The 17218-nt window shown below is 45.7% G+C and overlaps 1 protein-coding gene across 28 annotated transcripts in view; it reads left to right on the top strand.

Moving 5' to 3' along the window:
- The window catches only part of UNC80 (unc-80 homolog, NALCN channel complex subunit), a 256402-nt gene that overhangs the window by 154676 nt on the left and 84508 nt on the right, over positions 1-17218 (top strand). For all 28 annotated transcript variants that reach the window (XM_069733446.1, XM_069733439.1, XM_069733450.1 and 25 more), the window contains 2 exons: positions 159-427; positions 11986-12120. In XM_069733446.1, the coding sequence (XP_069589547.1) occupies positions 159-427; positions 11986-12120 (404 nt within the window). The remainder of the gene's footprint in view (positions 1-158; positions 428-11985; positions 12121-17218) is intronic.

The following is a 17218-nucleotide window of genomic DNA, read 5'->3' as shown; positions in this document are numbered from 1 at the left end:
AAATATGGTTTCAGTGTTTTTACAGATGTCTTACTTTATATAGAAACCATTCCTGGTTCTGCCTTTATAAACCACAGTGAAATACCTGAGTGTGGAAACTCAGATTAATAGTTATTTACCATATTCTCAGGAGTTCTGGTTTCTCTATATTCCTCTAGGTGGGAAGGAGCTGTTTGGTTTGGACACACTTCACAAGAGCTTGTGGATAAAGCTTCTTGAAGAGATGTTTTTGGGGATGCCTAGTGAATTTCCCTGGGGGGATGAGATAATGCTCTTCCTTAATGTCTTTAATGGAGCTCTGATTCTTCACCCAGAGGACAGCGCCCTCCTTCGACAATATGCTGCCACTGTCATTAACACAGCTGTACATTTCAACCATCTCTTCTCACTCAGTGGATACCAGTGGATTCTCCCAACTATGTTGCAGGCAAGTAAGAGAATGTTTTGCATTTAATAAGGGGAATATATGTGATGTTATATATTACAATATTATTTAACCCCTTTACCCCCAAGAGTGGTTTGCACGCTAATGAACGGGCCAATTTTTACAATTCTGACAACTGTCCCTTTATGAGATTATAACTCTGGAACGCTTCAACGGATCTTGATGATTCTGACATTGTTTTCTCATGACATATTGTACTTCATGACAGTGGTAACATTTCTTTGATATTACCTGTGTTTATTTGTGAAAAAAATGGAAAGTTGGCAAATATTTTGAACATTTCGCAATTTTCCAACTTTTAATTTTTATGCCCTTAAATCACAGAGATATATCACTCAAAATACTTAATAAGTAACATTTCCCACATGTCTACTTTACATCAGCACAATTTTGGAACCAAAATTAATTTTGTTAGGGAGTTATAAGGGTTAAAAGTTGACCAGCAATTTATCATTTTTACAACATCATTTTTTTTAGGGACTACATCACATTTGAAGTCACTTTGAGGGATCTATATGATAGAAAATACCCAAGTGTGACACCATTCTAAAAACTGCACCCCTCAAGGTGCTCAAAACCACATTCAAGAAGTTTATTAACCCTTCAGGTGTTTCACAGAAATTTTTGGAAAGTTTAAAAAAAATAACATTTAATTTTTTTTCACAAATAATTTACTTTAGCTCCAATTTGTTTTATTTTACCAAGACTAACAGGAGAAATTGGACCCCAAAAGTTGTTGTGCAATTTTTCCTGAGTATGCTGATACCCCATATGTGGGGGTAAACCACTGTTTGGGCGCACAGCAGAGCTCGGAAGGGAAGGAGCGCCATTTGACTTTTCAATGCAAAATTGACTGGAATTGAGATAGGACGCTGTTAGGAGTCGAGTTCCCGCCGCTGCACAGGGGGAATCTCGAGCCGTGTCTGCTGCGGTCTCCCATTCTGCATCGGCCGCAGTGGAGCCTGCTCAGCGGAGACGTCGGTCCCAGCGCCTCATTGAATCTGATACTGTCCAAAGGGTTACTGTTGCCTCTCCAGGCTCTGCTATTGTACCCTGCACTGGTCTGCGACGAGCAGGCTTTTCTGGGACTAAGTCCTGCTTTGCACACACTGAGCATGCCCAGGGTAAGATCTCTCAGTGGAGGTCTAGGGTCACATGCTCAGGTACTGCAGCAACTTCCATTGGTCCTCCAGGAAGGCCCTGTACCTGATCAAGTTCTGTGGCAGCCTTCCATTGGTCCTTCTAGGAAGGTCCTGAAGTTGCTGCAGCTATAAAAGGTTCTCATGACCGCACGGCCATGCGCTAGTATCAAACGTACGAGCTCAGTGCCAGTGTGGTCGTGTGTGTGGTCAGGGACCCAGCTGAAATAAGCCCCTAGAATGCTGGCACCTCCGGCGAGGAGTTTCTCATGAGTGAATTCAGGGCTGGCTAATAGCCATTAGAATTCTGGCTCCATTGGAGAGGAGCAGCGTGTTTGGTTGGGACTGCATGACCACAGTTGGCTCTACTCAGTAGCTGTGCTCCCTGTGAGCTAAACAGGGCACAGCGTTCTCTTTACTACGGGCTCTGTGAAGTAACAGAGTTCATTTATACTAATTTACTTCACCGCCTTACTTAGCAGCAGGTTCTTTCCTGCACAGTGGATCCTGGGTTGCGAACGCACCTATCTCATCTAATAAATATATTCTGTGCGTTCCGCCAACCCTAACAGACGCCATGTCGCGTTTGGAGAGCTCTTGATGTGCCTAAACATTTAACCCTGCTGTTCTGTTGGTCAAAAATGACCGACTTTGAACTTCAATATTCTTTAAAATATTCAAGATGCGGCTCTGAAACCCGTGGCCGACTGACCCATCCTCATTTAAGTCAATCAACCACAAGTTTCAGAACCGCATCTTGAACACCCCAAAAAATACCAAAGTTCAAAATAGGTCTCCCCAGACCGAACAGAACAGCAGGGTTAAACCCCCCACAAGTGACACCATTTTGGAAAGTAGACCCCCTAAGGAACTTATCTAGACGTGTGGTGAGTAAGTGCTTCACACAAGTTTATAATGCAGAGCCGTAAAAATAAAAAATCATATTTTTTCACAAAAGTGATTTTTGGCCCCCAATTTTTTATTTTCCCAAGGGTAACAGAAGAAATTGGACCCCAAAAGATGTTGTGCAATTTGTCCTGAGTACGCTGATACACCATATGTGGGGGTAAACCACTGTTTGGGCGAACAGCAGAGCTCGGAAGGGAAGGAGCGCCATTTGACTTTACAATGCAAAATTGACTGGAATTGAGATAGGACGCCATGTCGCGTTTGGAGAGCCCCTGATGTGCCTAAACATTGAAACCCCCCACAAGTGACACCATTTTGGAAAGTAGACCCCCTAAGGAACTTGCCTAGATGTGTGGTGAGCACTTTGACCCACCAAGTGCTTCACAGACGTTTATAATGCAGAGCCGTAAAAATAAAAAATCATATTATTTCACAAAAATGATATTTTTGCCCCCCAATTTTTTTATTTTCCCAAGGGTAACAGAAGAATTTGGACCCCAAAAGTTGTTGTGCAATTTGTCTTGAGTACGCTGATTCCCCATATGTGGGGGTAATCCACGGTTTGGGTGCACGGCAGAGCTCGGAAGGGAAGGAGCGCTGTTTGGAATGCAGACTTAGATGAATTGGTCTGCAGGCATCACGTTGCATTTGCAGAGCCCCTGATGTACCTAAACAGTAGAAACCCCCCACAAATGACCCTGTAATGGAAACTAGACCCCCCACGGAACTTATCTAGATGTGTTGTGAGAACTTTGAACCCCCAAGTATTTCACTACAGTTAATAATGCAGACCCATGAAAATAAAAAAATCCTTTTTTTTCCACAAAAATTGTATTTTAGCCCCCAGTTTTGTATTTTTCCAAGGGTAACAGGAGAATTTGGACCCTAAAAGTTGTTTTCCAATGTGTCCTGAGTACACTGATACCGCATATGTTGGGGTAAACCCCTGTTTGGGCACACGGGAGAGCTTGGAAGGGAAGGAGCACTGTTTTACTTTTTCACCGCAGAATTGGCTGGAATTGAGATCGGACGCCATGTCGCGTTTGGAGAGCCCCTGATGAGCCTAAACAGTGGAAACCTCCCAATTCTAACTGAAACCCTAATCCAAACACACCCCTAACCCTAATCCCAACGGTAACCATAACCACACCCCTAACTCTGACACACCTCTAACCCTAATCCCAACCTTAATCCCAACAGTAAATGTAATCCAAACCCTAACCCTAACTTTAGCCCCAACCCTAACCCTAACTTTAGCCCCAACCCTAAACCCTAACTTTAGCCCCAACCCTAACTGTAGCCCTAACCCTAGCCCCAACCCTAACTTTAGCCCCAATCCTAACCCTAGCCCCAACCCTAACCTTAGCCCCAACCCTAACCCTAACTTTAGCCCCAACCCTAACTTTAGCCCCAACCCTAACCCTAGCCCTAACCCCAACCCTAACCTTAGCCCTAACCCTAATGGGAAAATGGAAATAAATACACTTTTTAAATTTTATTATTTCTCTCTAACTAAGGGGGTGATGAAGGGGGGTTTGATTTACTTTTATAGCGTTTTTTTAGCGGATTTTTATGATTGGCTGCTGTCACACACTAAAAGACGCTTTTTATTGCAAAAAATAGTTTTTGCGTCTCCACATTTTGAGAGCTATAATTTTTCCATATTTTGGTCCACAGAGTCATGTGCAGTCTTGTTTTTGCAGGACGATTTGACGTTTTTATTGGAACCATTTTCGGGCACGTGACATTTTTTGATCGCTTTTTAATCCGATTTTTGTGAGGCAGAATGACCAAAAACCAGCTATTCATGAATTTCTTTTGGGGGGGCATTTATACCGTTCTGCGTTTGGTAAAATTGATAAAGCAGTTTTATTCTTCGGGTCAGTATGATTACAGCGATACCTCATTTATATCTTTTTGTAAAGTTTTGGCACTTTTATACAATACAAACTATTATATATAAAAAATAATTATTTTTGCATCGCTTTTTTCTGAGGACCATAACTTTTTTATATTTTCGCTGATGATGCTGTATGGCGGCTCTTTTTTTGCGGGAGAAGATGATGTTTTCAGCGGTACAATATTTATATCCTTTTTTTATTGCGTGTTATTCCACTTTTTGTTCGGCGGTATGATAATAAAGCGTTGTTTTTTGCCTCGTTTTTTTTGTGACGATGTTCACAGAAGGGGTTAACTAGTGGGACAGTTTTATAGGTCGGGTCGTTACGGACGCGGCGATACTAAATACTTTTATTGTTTTTTTTTATTTAGATAAAGAAATGTGTTTAGTGGAACAGTATTTTTTTTTCTTTATTTAGGAATTTTTTGTTTTATTTTTTATTTTTTACACATGTAAATTTTTTTTTTTTAACTTTTTTACATTGCCCCAGTGGGGAACATCACACTATAGTGTCAGATCCCTGATCTGACACTTTGCACAACACTGTGTCAGATCAGCGATCTGACAGGCAGTTCTCCTGGCTTATCAACGCCTGATCTGAGCAGGCGCTTGTAAGCCACCCACTTGCAGGACTTGGAAGCAGCCCCGCAGCCATCTCGGATCCGAGGCTGTTATGTTTGCTAATGACAGGTGTTATGAAGGCAATCCAGAAACACAGTGTGCATAGCGATCAGAGCGCACACAGTGATCTGACAAATACCCAAAAATACAAGAACGAGCTCTGAGACGTGGAAACTCTGTAGACTGCACACCTGATCCTATCCTAAACACAACTAAAAGCGGCTGTGGATTGCGCCTAACAACTACCTAGGCAACTCGGCACAGCCTAAGAAACTAGCTAGCCTGAAGATAGAAAAATAGGCCTGACTTGCCCCAGAGAAATTCCCCAAAGGAAAAGGCAGCCCCCCATATATAATGACTGTGAGTAAGATGAAAAGACAAAACGTAGGGATGAAATAGATTCAGCAAAGTGGGGCCCGATATTCTAGGACAGAGCGAGGACAGTAAAGCGAACTTTGCAGTCTACAAAAAACCCTAAAGCAAAACCACGCAAAGGGGGCAAAAAAAAAACACTGTGCCGAACTAACGGCACGGCGGTACACCCTTTGCGTCTCAGAGCTTCCAGCAAAACAAAAGACAAGCTGGACAGAAAAAAAAGCAACAAAAAAGCAAAAAGCACTTAGCTATACAGAGCAGCAGGTCACAGGAACAATCAGGAGAAGCTCAGATCCAACACTGAAACATTGACAAGGAGCAAGGATAGCAGCATCAGGCGGAGTTAAGTAATGAAGCAGTTAACGAGCTCACCAGAACACCCGAGGGAGGAAGCTCAGAAGCTGCAGTACCACTTGTGACCACAGGAGTGAATTCAGCCACAGAATTCACAACAGTACCCCCCCCTTGAGGAGGGGTCACCGAACCCTCACCAGAGCCCCCAGGCCGACCAGGATGAGCCACATGAAAGGCACGAACAAGATCGGAAGCATGAACATCAGAGGCAAAAACCCAGGAATTATCTTCCTGAGCATAACCCTTCCATTTAACCAGATACTGGAGTTTCCGTCTAGAAACACGAGAATCCAAAATCTTCTCCACAATATACTCCAATTCCCCCTCCACCAAAACCGGGGCAGGAGGCTCAACAGATGGAACCATAGGTGCCACGTATCTCCGCAACAACGACCTATGGAATACATTATGTATAGAAAAGGAGTCTGGGAGGGTCAAACGAAAAGACACAGGATTGAGAACCTCAGAAATCCTATACGGACCAATAAAACGAGGTTTAAATTTAGGAGAGGAAACCTTCATAGGAATATGACGAGAAGATAACCAAACCAGATCCCCAACACGAAGTCGGGGACCCACACGGCGTCTGCGATTAGCGAAAAGTTGAGCTTTCTCCTGGGACAAGATCAAATTGTCCACTACCTGAGTCCAGATCTGCTGCAACCTATCCACCACAGAATCCACACCAGGACAGTCTGAAGACTCAACCTGTCCTGAAGAGAAACGAGGATGGAACCCAGAATTGCAAAAAAATGGAGAAACCAAGGTAGCCGAGCTGGCCCGATTATTAAGGGCGAACTCAGCCAACGGCAAAAAGGACACCCAATCATCCTGGTCTGCAGAAACAAAACATCTCAGATATGTTTCCAAGGTCTGATTGGTTCGTTCGGTCTGGCCATTAGTCTGAGGATGGAAAGCCGAGGAAAAGGATAGGTCAATGCCCATCCTACCACAAAAGGCTCGCCAAAACCTTGAAACAAACTGGGAACCTCTGTCAGAAACAATATTCTCAGGAATGCCATGCAACCGAACCACATGCTGAAAGAACAAAGGTACCAAATCAGAGGAGGAAGGCAATTTAGCCAAGGGCACCAGATGGACCATTTTAGAAAAGCGATCACAGACCACCCAAATGACTGACATCTTTTGAGAAACGGGAAGGTCAGAAATGAAATCCATCGAAATATGTGTCCAAGGCCTCTTTGGGACCGGCAAGGGCAAAAGCAACCCACTGGCACGAGAACAGCAGGGCTTAGCCCTAGCACAAATCCCACAGGACTGCACAAAAGTACGTACATCCCGTGACAGAGATGGCCACCAGAAGGATCTAGCCACTAACTCTCTGGTACCAAAGATTCCAGGATGACCAGCCAACACCGAACAATGAAGTTCAGAGATAAGTTTATTAGTCCACCTATCAGGGACGAACAGTTTCTCTGCTGGACAACGATCAGGTTTATTCGCCTGAAATTTTTGCAGCACCCGCCGCAAATCAGGGGAGATGGCAGACACAATGACTCCTTCCTTGAGGATACCCGCTGGCTCAGATAAACCCGGAGAGTCGGGCACAAAACTCCTAGACAGAGCATCCGCCTTCACATTTTTAGAGCCCGGAAGGTACGAAATCACAAAGTCGAAGCGGGCAAAAAATAACGACCAACGGGCCTGTCTAGGATTCAAGCGCTTGGCAGACTCGAGATAAGTCAAGTTCTTATGATCAGTCAATACCACCACGCGATGCTTAGCTCCTTCAAGCCAATGACGCCACTCCTCGAATGCCCACTTCATGGCCAGCAACTCTCGATTGCCCACATCATAATTACGCTCAGCGGGCGAAAACTTCCTGGAAAAGAAAGCACATGGTTTCATCACTGAGCAATCAGAACCTCTCTGTGACAAAACCGCCCCTGCTCCAATCTCAGAAGCATCAACCTCGACCTGGAACGGAAGAGAAACATCTGGCTGACACAACACAGGGGCAGAACAAAAACGACGCTTCAACTCCTGAAAAGCTTCCACAGCAGCAGAAGACCAATTAACCAAATCAGCACCCTTCTTGGTCAAATCGGTCAATGGTTTGGCAATGCTAGAAAAATTACAGATGAAGCGACGATAAAAATTAGCAAAGCCCAGGAACTTTTGCAGACTTTTCAGAGATGTCGGCTGAATCCAATCCTGGATGGCTTGGACCTTAACTGGATCCATCTCGATAGTAGAAGGGGTAAAGATGAACCCCAAAAATGAAACTTTCTGCACACCGAAGAGACACTTTGATCCCTTCACAAACAAAGAGTTAGCACGCAGGACCTGAAAAACCATTCTGACCTGCTTCACATGAGAGTCCCAATCATCTGAGAAGATCAAAATGTCATCCAAGTAAACAATCAGGAATTTATCCAGATACTCACGGAAGATGTCATGCATAAAAGACTGAAACACAGATGGAGCATTGGCAAGTCCGAACGGCATCACTAGATACTCAAAATGACCCTCGGGCGTATTGAATGCAGTTTTCCATTCATCTCCTTGCCTGATTCTCACCAGATTATACGCACCACGAAGATCTATCTTAGTGAACCAACTAGCCCCCTTAATCCGAGCAAACAAGTCAGATAACAATGGCAAGGGATACTGAAATTTAACAGTGATCTTATTAAGAAGGCGGTAATCAATACACGGTCTCAGCGAACCATCCTTCTTGGCTACAAAGAAGAACCCTGCTCCCAGTGGTGATGACGATGGGCGAATATGTCCCTTCTCCAGGGATTCCTTCACATAACTGCGCATAGCGGCGTGTTCGGGCACGGATAAATTAAATAATCGACCTTTAGGGAATTTACTACCAGGAATCAAATTGATAGCACAATCACAATCCCTATGCGGAGGTAGAGCATCGGACTTGGGCTCTTCAAATACATCCTGATAATCAGACAAGAACTCTGGGACCTCAGAAGGGGTGGATGACGAAATCGACAAAAATGGAACATCACCATGTACCCCCTGACAACCCCAGCTGGATACCGACATGGAATTCCAATCCAATACTGGATTATGGGTTTGTAGCCATGGCAACCCCAACACGACCACATCATGCAGATTATGCAACACCAGAAAGCGAATAACTTCCTGATGTGCAGGAGCCATGCACATGGTCAGCTGGGCCCAGTATTGAGGTTTATTCTTGGCCAAAGGTGTAGCATCAATTCCTCTCAATGGAATAGGACACCGCAAAGGCTCCAAGAAAAACCCACAACGTTTAGCATAATCCAAATCCATCAGATTCAGGGCAGCGCCCGAATCCACAAACGCCATGACAGAAAACGACGACAAAGAGCATATCAAGGTAATGGACAGAAGGAATTTGGACTGTACAGTACCAATGACGGCAGACCTAGCGGACCGCTTAGTGCGCTTAGGACAATCAGAAATAGCATGAGTGGAATCACCACAGTAGAAACACAGACCATTCAGACGTCTGTATTCCTGCCGTTCAACTCTAGTCATAGTCCTATCGCACTGCATAGGCTCAGGTTTAACCTCAGGCAGTACCGCCAAATGGTGCACAGATTTACGCTCGCGCAAGCGTCGACCGATCTGAATGGCCAAAGACAAAGACTCATTCAAACCAGCAGGCATAGGAAATCCCACCATGACATCCTTAAGAGCCTCAGAGAGACCCTTTCTGAACAAAGCTGCCAGCGCAGATTCATTCCACTGAGTGAGTACTGACCATTTCCTAAATTTCTGACAATATACTTCTATATCATCCTGACCCTGGCACAAAGCCAGCAAATTTTTCTCAGCCTGATCCACTGAATTAGGCTCATCGTACAGCAATCCGAGCGCCAGGAAAAACGCATCGACACTACTCAATGCAGGGTCTCCTGGCGCAAGAGAAAATGCCCAGTCTTGAGGGTCGCCGCGCAAAAAAGAAATAATAATCAAAACCTGTTGAATAGGATTACCAGAAGAATGAGGTTTCAAGGCCAGAAATAGCTTACAATTATTTTTGAAACTTAGAAACTTAGTTCTATCTCCAAAAAACAAATCAGGAATAGGAATTCTTGGTTCTAACATAGATTTCTGATCAATAGTATCTTGAATTTTTTGTACATTTATAACAAGATTATCCATTGAAGAGCACAGACCCTGAATATCCATGTCCACACCTGTGTCCAGAATCACCCAAATGTCTAGGGGAGAAAAAAAAGTGAACACAGAGCAGAAAAAAAAAAAAAAATGATGTCAGAACTTTTTCTTTCCCTCTATTGAGAATCATTAGTTAGGGGCTCCTTGTACTGTTATGTTTGCTAATGACAGGTGTTATGAAGGCAATCCAGAAACACAGTGTGCATAGCGATCAGAGCGCACACAGTGATCTGACAAATACCCAAAAATACAAGAACGAGCTCTGAGACGTGGAAACTCTGTAGACTGCACACCTGATCCTATCCTAAACACAACTAAAAGCGGCTGTGGATTGCGCCTAACAACTACCTAGGCAACTCGGCACAGCCTAAGAAACTAGCTAGCCTGAAGATAGAAAAATAGGCCTGACTTGCCCCAGAGAAATTCCCCAAAGGAAAAGGCAGCCCCCCATATATAATGACTGTGAGTAAGATGAAAAGACAAAACGTAGGGATGAAATAGATTCAGCAAAGTGGGGCCCGATATTCTAGGACAGAGCGAGGACAGTAAAGCGAACTTTGCAGTCTACAAAAAACCCTAAAGCAAAACCACGCAAAGGGGGCAAAAAAAAACCACTGTGCCGAACTAACGGCACGGCGGTACACCCTTTGCGTCTCAGAGCTTCCAGCAAAACAAAAGACAAGCTGGACAGAAAAAAAAGCAACAAAAAAGCAAAAAGCACTTAGCTATACAGAGCAGCAGGTCACAGGAACAATCAGGAGAAGCTCAGATCCAACACTGAAACATTGACAAGGAGCAAGGATAGCAGCATCAGGCGGAGTTAAGTAATGAAGCAGTTAACGAGCTCACCAGAACACCTGAGGGAGGAAGCTCAGAAGCTGCAGTACCACTTGTGACCACAGGAGTGAATTCAGCCACAGAATTCACAACAGAGGCCTGGTGAGAGAAAGAGGTAGGAGACCCTCGGAGCAGCGCGATCACATTGCGTTGCTCCGAGGGTCTCAGGGAAGCACGCAGGGAGCCCCCTCCCTGCGCGATGCTTCCCTATGCCGCCAGAACGCTGCGATCATCTTTGATCACAGCGTTTCGGGGGTTAATGTGCCAGGAGTGGTCCGTGACCTCTCCTGGCACATAGTGCCGGATGTCAGCTGCGATAGTCAGCTGACACCCGGCCGCAATCGACCGCTCTTTCCCCGAGAGCGCGGCTGATCGCGCTGGATGTACTATTCCGTCCATGGGAAGTAGGGCCCATCCCACATGGACGGAATAGTATGTCCAATGGTAGAAAGGGGTTAAAAAAAACCTCCGATGTGACAATTTTTTCCGTGACAAAAAATATGATTTTGATGTTCTAGTGGTGTTTCCTTAGTATGATTTGCTTATATGCAAATGTCATCTGTAAATTTACTGTATATATACTACAAATATGAGGAAAAATACAATGATACATTATTTTTGAGTAGACAATAAGATAGCTTATAGCCTTTCATTTTTTTGTCATATGTAAGCCTAAAACAGTGCAGCTCAAATCCAAAGTGCTCCTAAACCCCAAACCGGTGCAAAATGTATATTTTGTTATCAACAAAGCCTTTTAATTTTTAGATTATAGTCAATGTGTGACAGCGAGCCTTTTACAGAACTAGTTGGGGGAAGGGGACATCATTTTTGAGAGGGATTTGTTTTTAAGAGCTCAACAGGTGGAAACCTTGTGGAAATTACAGGATCTATAGACATCTTAGTGATATGCAAATAATGAAAAATTGGAAACAAAATTTTCAAAACATCTTCATTTATTCAGTATGGAGTGTGAGTATCACACTCATAAATCCCTGACCTTAGAGCCTTGGCTGCTATCAGTGCGGTAATTAATGGTCGTCTGAATTCACTTAGGCACATAAATCATCAAGATTCGCTACTGACAGTGACAGTCACGTATTGGTACAGTGTGTCATTGCCAACAGAGACTAGCCTGACACTAGCTTCATAAGAATGTAATATGGGTGCTTTTTTGGTACCTGTACAACCACAGATTACTGTTTAATTGTGGGTCTTATCATTGTAAATAAACCTGAACCATTATTATTCTTTTTTAGGTGTATGCTGACTATGAAAGTAACCCACAGCTTCGTCAAGCTATTGAGTTTGCCTGCCGACAGTTTTATGTACTGCACCGTAAACCATTTGTGCTTCAGTTGTTTGCCAGCGTTGCTCCTCTGCTTGACCTTCCAGTGAGATTTATTTTTAAGACCTTCTATCACTATTTCATCACAGTGCCATTGCAATCCTGTCAACTAATTTAGATTTCATTTTAGTTTTCTAGATCATTATTAGGTTACTAGATGGTGGCCCGATTCTAACGCATCGGGTATTCTAGAATATGCATGTCCACGTAGTATATTGCACAGCCCAAGTAGTATATTGCCCAACCACGTAGTATATTGCCCAGTCACGTAGTATATTGCCCAGCCACGTAGTATATTGCTCAGTTACGTAGTATATTGCCCAGCCACGCAGTATATTGCCCAGTCACGTAGTATATTGCCCAGTGACGTAGTATATTGCCCAGCCACATAGTATATTGCCCAGTGACGTAGTATATTGCCCAGCCACGTAGTATATTGCCCAGTCACGTAGTATATTGCCCAGTCACGTAGTATATTGCCCAGTTACGTAGTATATTGCCCAGTGACGTAGTATATTGCCCAGCCACATAGTATATTGCCCAGCCACGTAGTATATTGCACAGCGACGTAGTATACAGCACAGAGCCACGTAGTATACAGCACAGACACGTAGTATACTGCCCAGTCACGTAGTATATTGGCCAGTCACGTAGTATATTGTCCAGCTACGTAGTATATTGCCCAGCCACGTAAGTAACTGGTTAAAAAATAAAAAAGAAACATATACTCATCCTCCGAGAGCCCCTTGTAGTCCTGTCGCCTGTGTGCGGTGCACGCGGCAGCTTCCGGTCCCAGGGTTGGTATGAGCGCAGGACCTGTGATGACGTCGCGGTCACATGACCGTGACGTCATGGAAGGTCCTTCTCACATAGCATCTTTGGAACCGGAACCTGCCGCTTGCACTGCCGAGGACAGCACGCACGTCGGAGGGTGAGAATGACCTTTTTTTTATTATTATTATTTTTAACATTAGATCGTTTTACTATTGATGCTGCATATGCAGCATCAATAGTAAAAAGTGGGTCATACAGGGTTAATAGCTGCATAACCGGAGTGCGTTACACTGCGCTCCGGTAATGCTGGCATTAACCCTGTGTGAGGGCTGACTGGATGACTGGAGGGGAGTATGGAGCGGGCACTGACTGCGGGGAGGAAAGAGCGGCCATATTGCCGCCGTACTGTGGCCATCGCTGATTGGTCGTGGCAATGGTCATGGGCGTTTTGCCACGACCAATCAGCGACTTAGATTCCATGGCAGACAGAGGCCACGACCAATGAATATCCGGGACAGACAGAAAGATGGAAGTGACCCATAGGCAAATATATAGTAGATTACTGTTCTGTAATTCCATTTCTTTATCGCTTCATTGGGGGATACAGGTAACCATGGGGTGTATGCTGCTGTCGCTAGGAGGCTGACACTATGCAAAAAAAGGAAAATAGCTCCTCCTCTGCAGTATACACCGACCGACAGGCAGGAAGTACCTCAGTTTAAGCTTAGTGTCTGTAGGAGGCGGACCTGGATCTGTTCCCAGATCCGCAACTAATCCTTTTTTACTTACAGGTATTGTGTTTTATTAACAATTTCCCTTTGTCTTTCAGATGCAGTTTCAGGGAAACAGGGTGTAATTTCTCACTCTGCCTTCCCATATTAGGCGGCTGAGCGAGCAGTGTGGTGTCACCCACATCAAAACTCACAGGTCCACTGGCAGTACTTTATTCCCTGTCACCTTCACGGGTGCTCCAGGGCTGATTCCGGTGGCCAGTCCTTGCCATTTCCCTCTTCACCCCTCTCCTCGGAGAGGGCTGAGAGGAAGACGGTGGTCACCAGCGGTGGCCTCCCCCTTGTAAGTGGTTGATGCCATCTTCTGCACCGTCCGGAGATGGTGTGGGAAGGAGGATCCCGGTTTCCAGTGACCCTCACCCTTCCTGAGGGCTCCTGATGTGATCCTCGTCAGTGAAGAGGGATTCGGGACTCACCCTTTACAGGTATGTCCTTTTCTCTGTCCCTGGCAGCTACCCGTCTGCCTCACCGTTTACCCGCGGAACGCTGCACAGAACATGACGTCACTGAACAACAACGGCCATCTTTTCCTCAGCTAGTGCTTCGTTAAGGCCCTCCACATTAAGCGTGCATATTTATCGCGCGCTTTTCTCCCTATCAAGGGGCCTCCTCCCCCTACCCGGTGCATTCCTCTGGTGGCACAGTCAATGGAAGGGTCCCTACTCCCACCAGATGCAGACTAGGACCTTCGTTTACCGGCCCTGCCACTGCGGGTGCCGAGATTGCACATAATTCCATGTCCTTTGCTATTTTACTCCCCAACTTTGGGGCCCCCACTTCCTGACACTGTCAGACGTGGCCAATTTTCATACCGGACTAGTACCTTCTTTAACGCCAATTTCCGGTCCTGTCATTGTCGGTGTAGAGGCTTCGCATAATTATATGTATCCGTTAATTTAGCCCCCGGCGTCGGGGCCTTTTCTCAGGACTCTGTGTAGCCGCGGTCACCTTCCGCTTAGCCACGCCCTGTTACGGGACTTTCTGCTCATTAGGGCACGCCGTACCCTGAGGCCCCATCTCCTGGCCTAATGAGAGAGTGTTTTTTCTCTATCCCTCTCTCCCGATACACCCCCCCCCCCCACAGGGAGGACATAGTGTATCTCAGGTTGAGTGAAGATTCGAAACCCTATGAAGAATCGTGCAGCCACCATCGCCCTCCGAAGGGCACAAGAGGCGTCCATCATTAACCTACTGGTTCTGTGGACACTGCAGCCTGAACATTGACAGCCGTCTCTGTTATCAGGTAGGACCAGCTCAAACTGGTTATTTTCTCTCTTCACAAGGGCTTAGCTCTCCCAGCTGTAGCCCTAGCCTATTACTTATGCCCAATCTCAGGGAGGCCCATTCCTGTCCCTATAATCCGCGATGCTTGTGCCATCCGTACAAGAGCAGTGGCATTTAGATAAACCCTCTAACACCTGAGATGAGAGCACTCCCCTCCTTCCGGAGTGGGATGTTGCCAGGTCACAGTCGTTCTCAGATCTGACCAAACTCTCACAACCCCTGGTCCAAGTCCTGGAGCGCCCTTCACGTTTGTCTTCTGCCACCAATGCTCCGAACACCTCTCACGGTGATTCGCACGCACCTGACCGCGACCTTCACAAGGACAGATCGTGTACAAAGCAAAAGAACCGACTGGTCCCTCTACTTTATCCTGGATGCATTCCTCATCCCATGCCCCTCCTCGGAGGCAGTTTTTGGGTCGGATATGGATTCCCAGTCTGAGTCCAAAACGGACCAGACCTGAAGGATGCAAGATATGCTCAATAACCTCATCTTGGCAAAATACCAAATTTCTGTACCTACGGGAGGATGAGGCTCCTGCTCACGAGCACTCCGTTACTTTCAAATGGGTAAAAATGTTTTTCCCGCAATTTTCCCTGATCAGGGAACTTGTCATGACTATGTCTAAACACTGGGAACACTCTGAAAAGCGCCTCCTAGGTAGGAGGAAGCTACACATCCTCTACCCCTTTAGACCAGGCCTTCTTGATAAATGGGCAGAATCCCTAAGGTGGATCCGCCTGCTTCTCACCTGTCTTCCTAGACAGCCTTGTCTCTACTGATCAGTGCATCCCTTAAAGATTCTACAGATAGACAGATTGATTCCTTGGTTAAGTCAACCTTGGAGGCAGCTGGCGCCCCTCTCTCTCTGTCCCACATTTGCCTACACCTGGGTGTCAAATTCCATGTCTGTCGGGGGAAGAATACTTCGTGAAGGTATTCTAGTGGCCGCTCCTCCGGATGGGAGGCCAGATCTGGCTGATCAGGTTGCCCATGCCAGCAAATATCTTGTGTCCGCTCCCCTTTTGATGCGGCTGGTTGTTCCGTCACAACTACCGGCAGCATCGTTGCCATACGTTGCATTCTCTGGCCTCACTGGTTTTGCCTTCCAAGTCTCTAGATCTTTTGGATCCAAGCTGGATCAATAGTTTCGGATGCCACTGGTGGGGAAAATTACCTCGCTTTTACAGTCCAAACCTAATGTCCTTTTAATAGGAAAAGGTTGCTTCAACCTCGAGAGAGATAGCGACTTCCGGCTACAATATCGACCGTTCTTCTCCCCCAGGAAGACGTTTCCTTTTGTTTTTTCGCCCGTCAAGACATACGTCGCAGACCCCAGCAGTTCTGCAGGCAGTCTTTACCTGCCATTCACACAAGTGGTTGTACCCGTCCCCAGGAACGTACTGTTCTCAGGGTTCTATTCTATTCTATTCTTTCTTAGTCACGAAGAAAGACGGAACGCTCCGTTTTTAGTCCTCGAGCGGTTTACTGGTCACGTTTGGTCCTGTCTTTTCAGGACGATGTAAATAAGTTCAGTAATCACTTTCATGGACTCGTGAGAATTTTCCTCACATTCTTGTTTATGTTTAGCTTCAGAGGCTCCTATGATGTGCGATCCAGGAGGGTCCTCATCAGTTCACGGCCCTCCCCTTCATCCTAGCCTCTGCTCCCAGACTATTTACGTCATGGCAGCAGTCAGGGTCATTCTTCTATCCAAGGGATTTTTCATATTTCCCTACTTAAACGATCTTCTGATCAATGAGCCGTCCCGCTGAAACTGCAACCAGAGTCTTCTGTTTACTCTACATATCCGGGTCCATCTCAGCTAGATTATAAACAGAGAAAAGTCCTCCCTCACCTTTGCTCAGTACTTGGTGTTTCTAGGTATGGGTTCGACATGACCCAAGCCCGTCTCTTCCTTCTAAAGAAGAAGGTTTTTCATCCCTCTACCAGGGGTTTCTGTACTCTAAAGCGATCAGCTTCTCTTCTCCTATGGTCCTGCATAGGAGTTCTAGGGGAAATGGATTGTCACCTTGGAAACCGTTCCTTTTACCCAGTTCCATGCCCGCCCCCTTCAGCGGGCTCTCTGGTCATCTCCACGGACAATCCTGTGCTTCTTCCTCTCAGAGTAAGGCAGTGTTTCATCTGGTGACGCCGTCGACATCAGTTCTATAAAGGAAGTTCCTCTTTCCTCTCTAGTGGCAGGTTTTCACCAACAACACCAGTCTCATCTTTTGCGGAGCCGTTTTTTTCTTCGTCATACAGCGCAGAGCCACTGGAACCCCCCCGAGAGAC

The sequence above is a fragment of the Ranitomeya imitator genome, chromosome 7 (genome assembly GCF_032444005.1).
Source record: "Ranitomeya imitator isolate aRanImi1 chromosome 7, aRanImi1.pri, whole genome shotgun sequence".
Classification (NCBI taxonomy): Eukaryota; Metazoa; Chordata; class Amphibia; order Anura; family Dendrobatidae; genus Ranitomeya; species Ranitomeya imitator.
The sequence above is the reverse complement of the archived record's forward strand: the minus strand, read 5'-3'. Positions and strand labels throughout refer to the sequence as shown.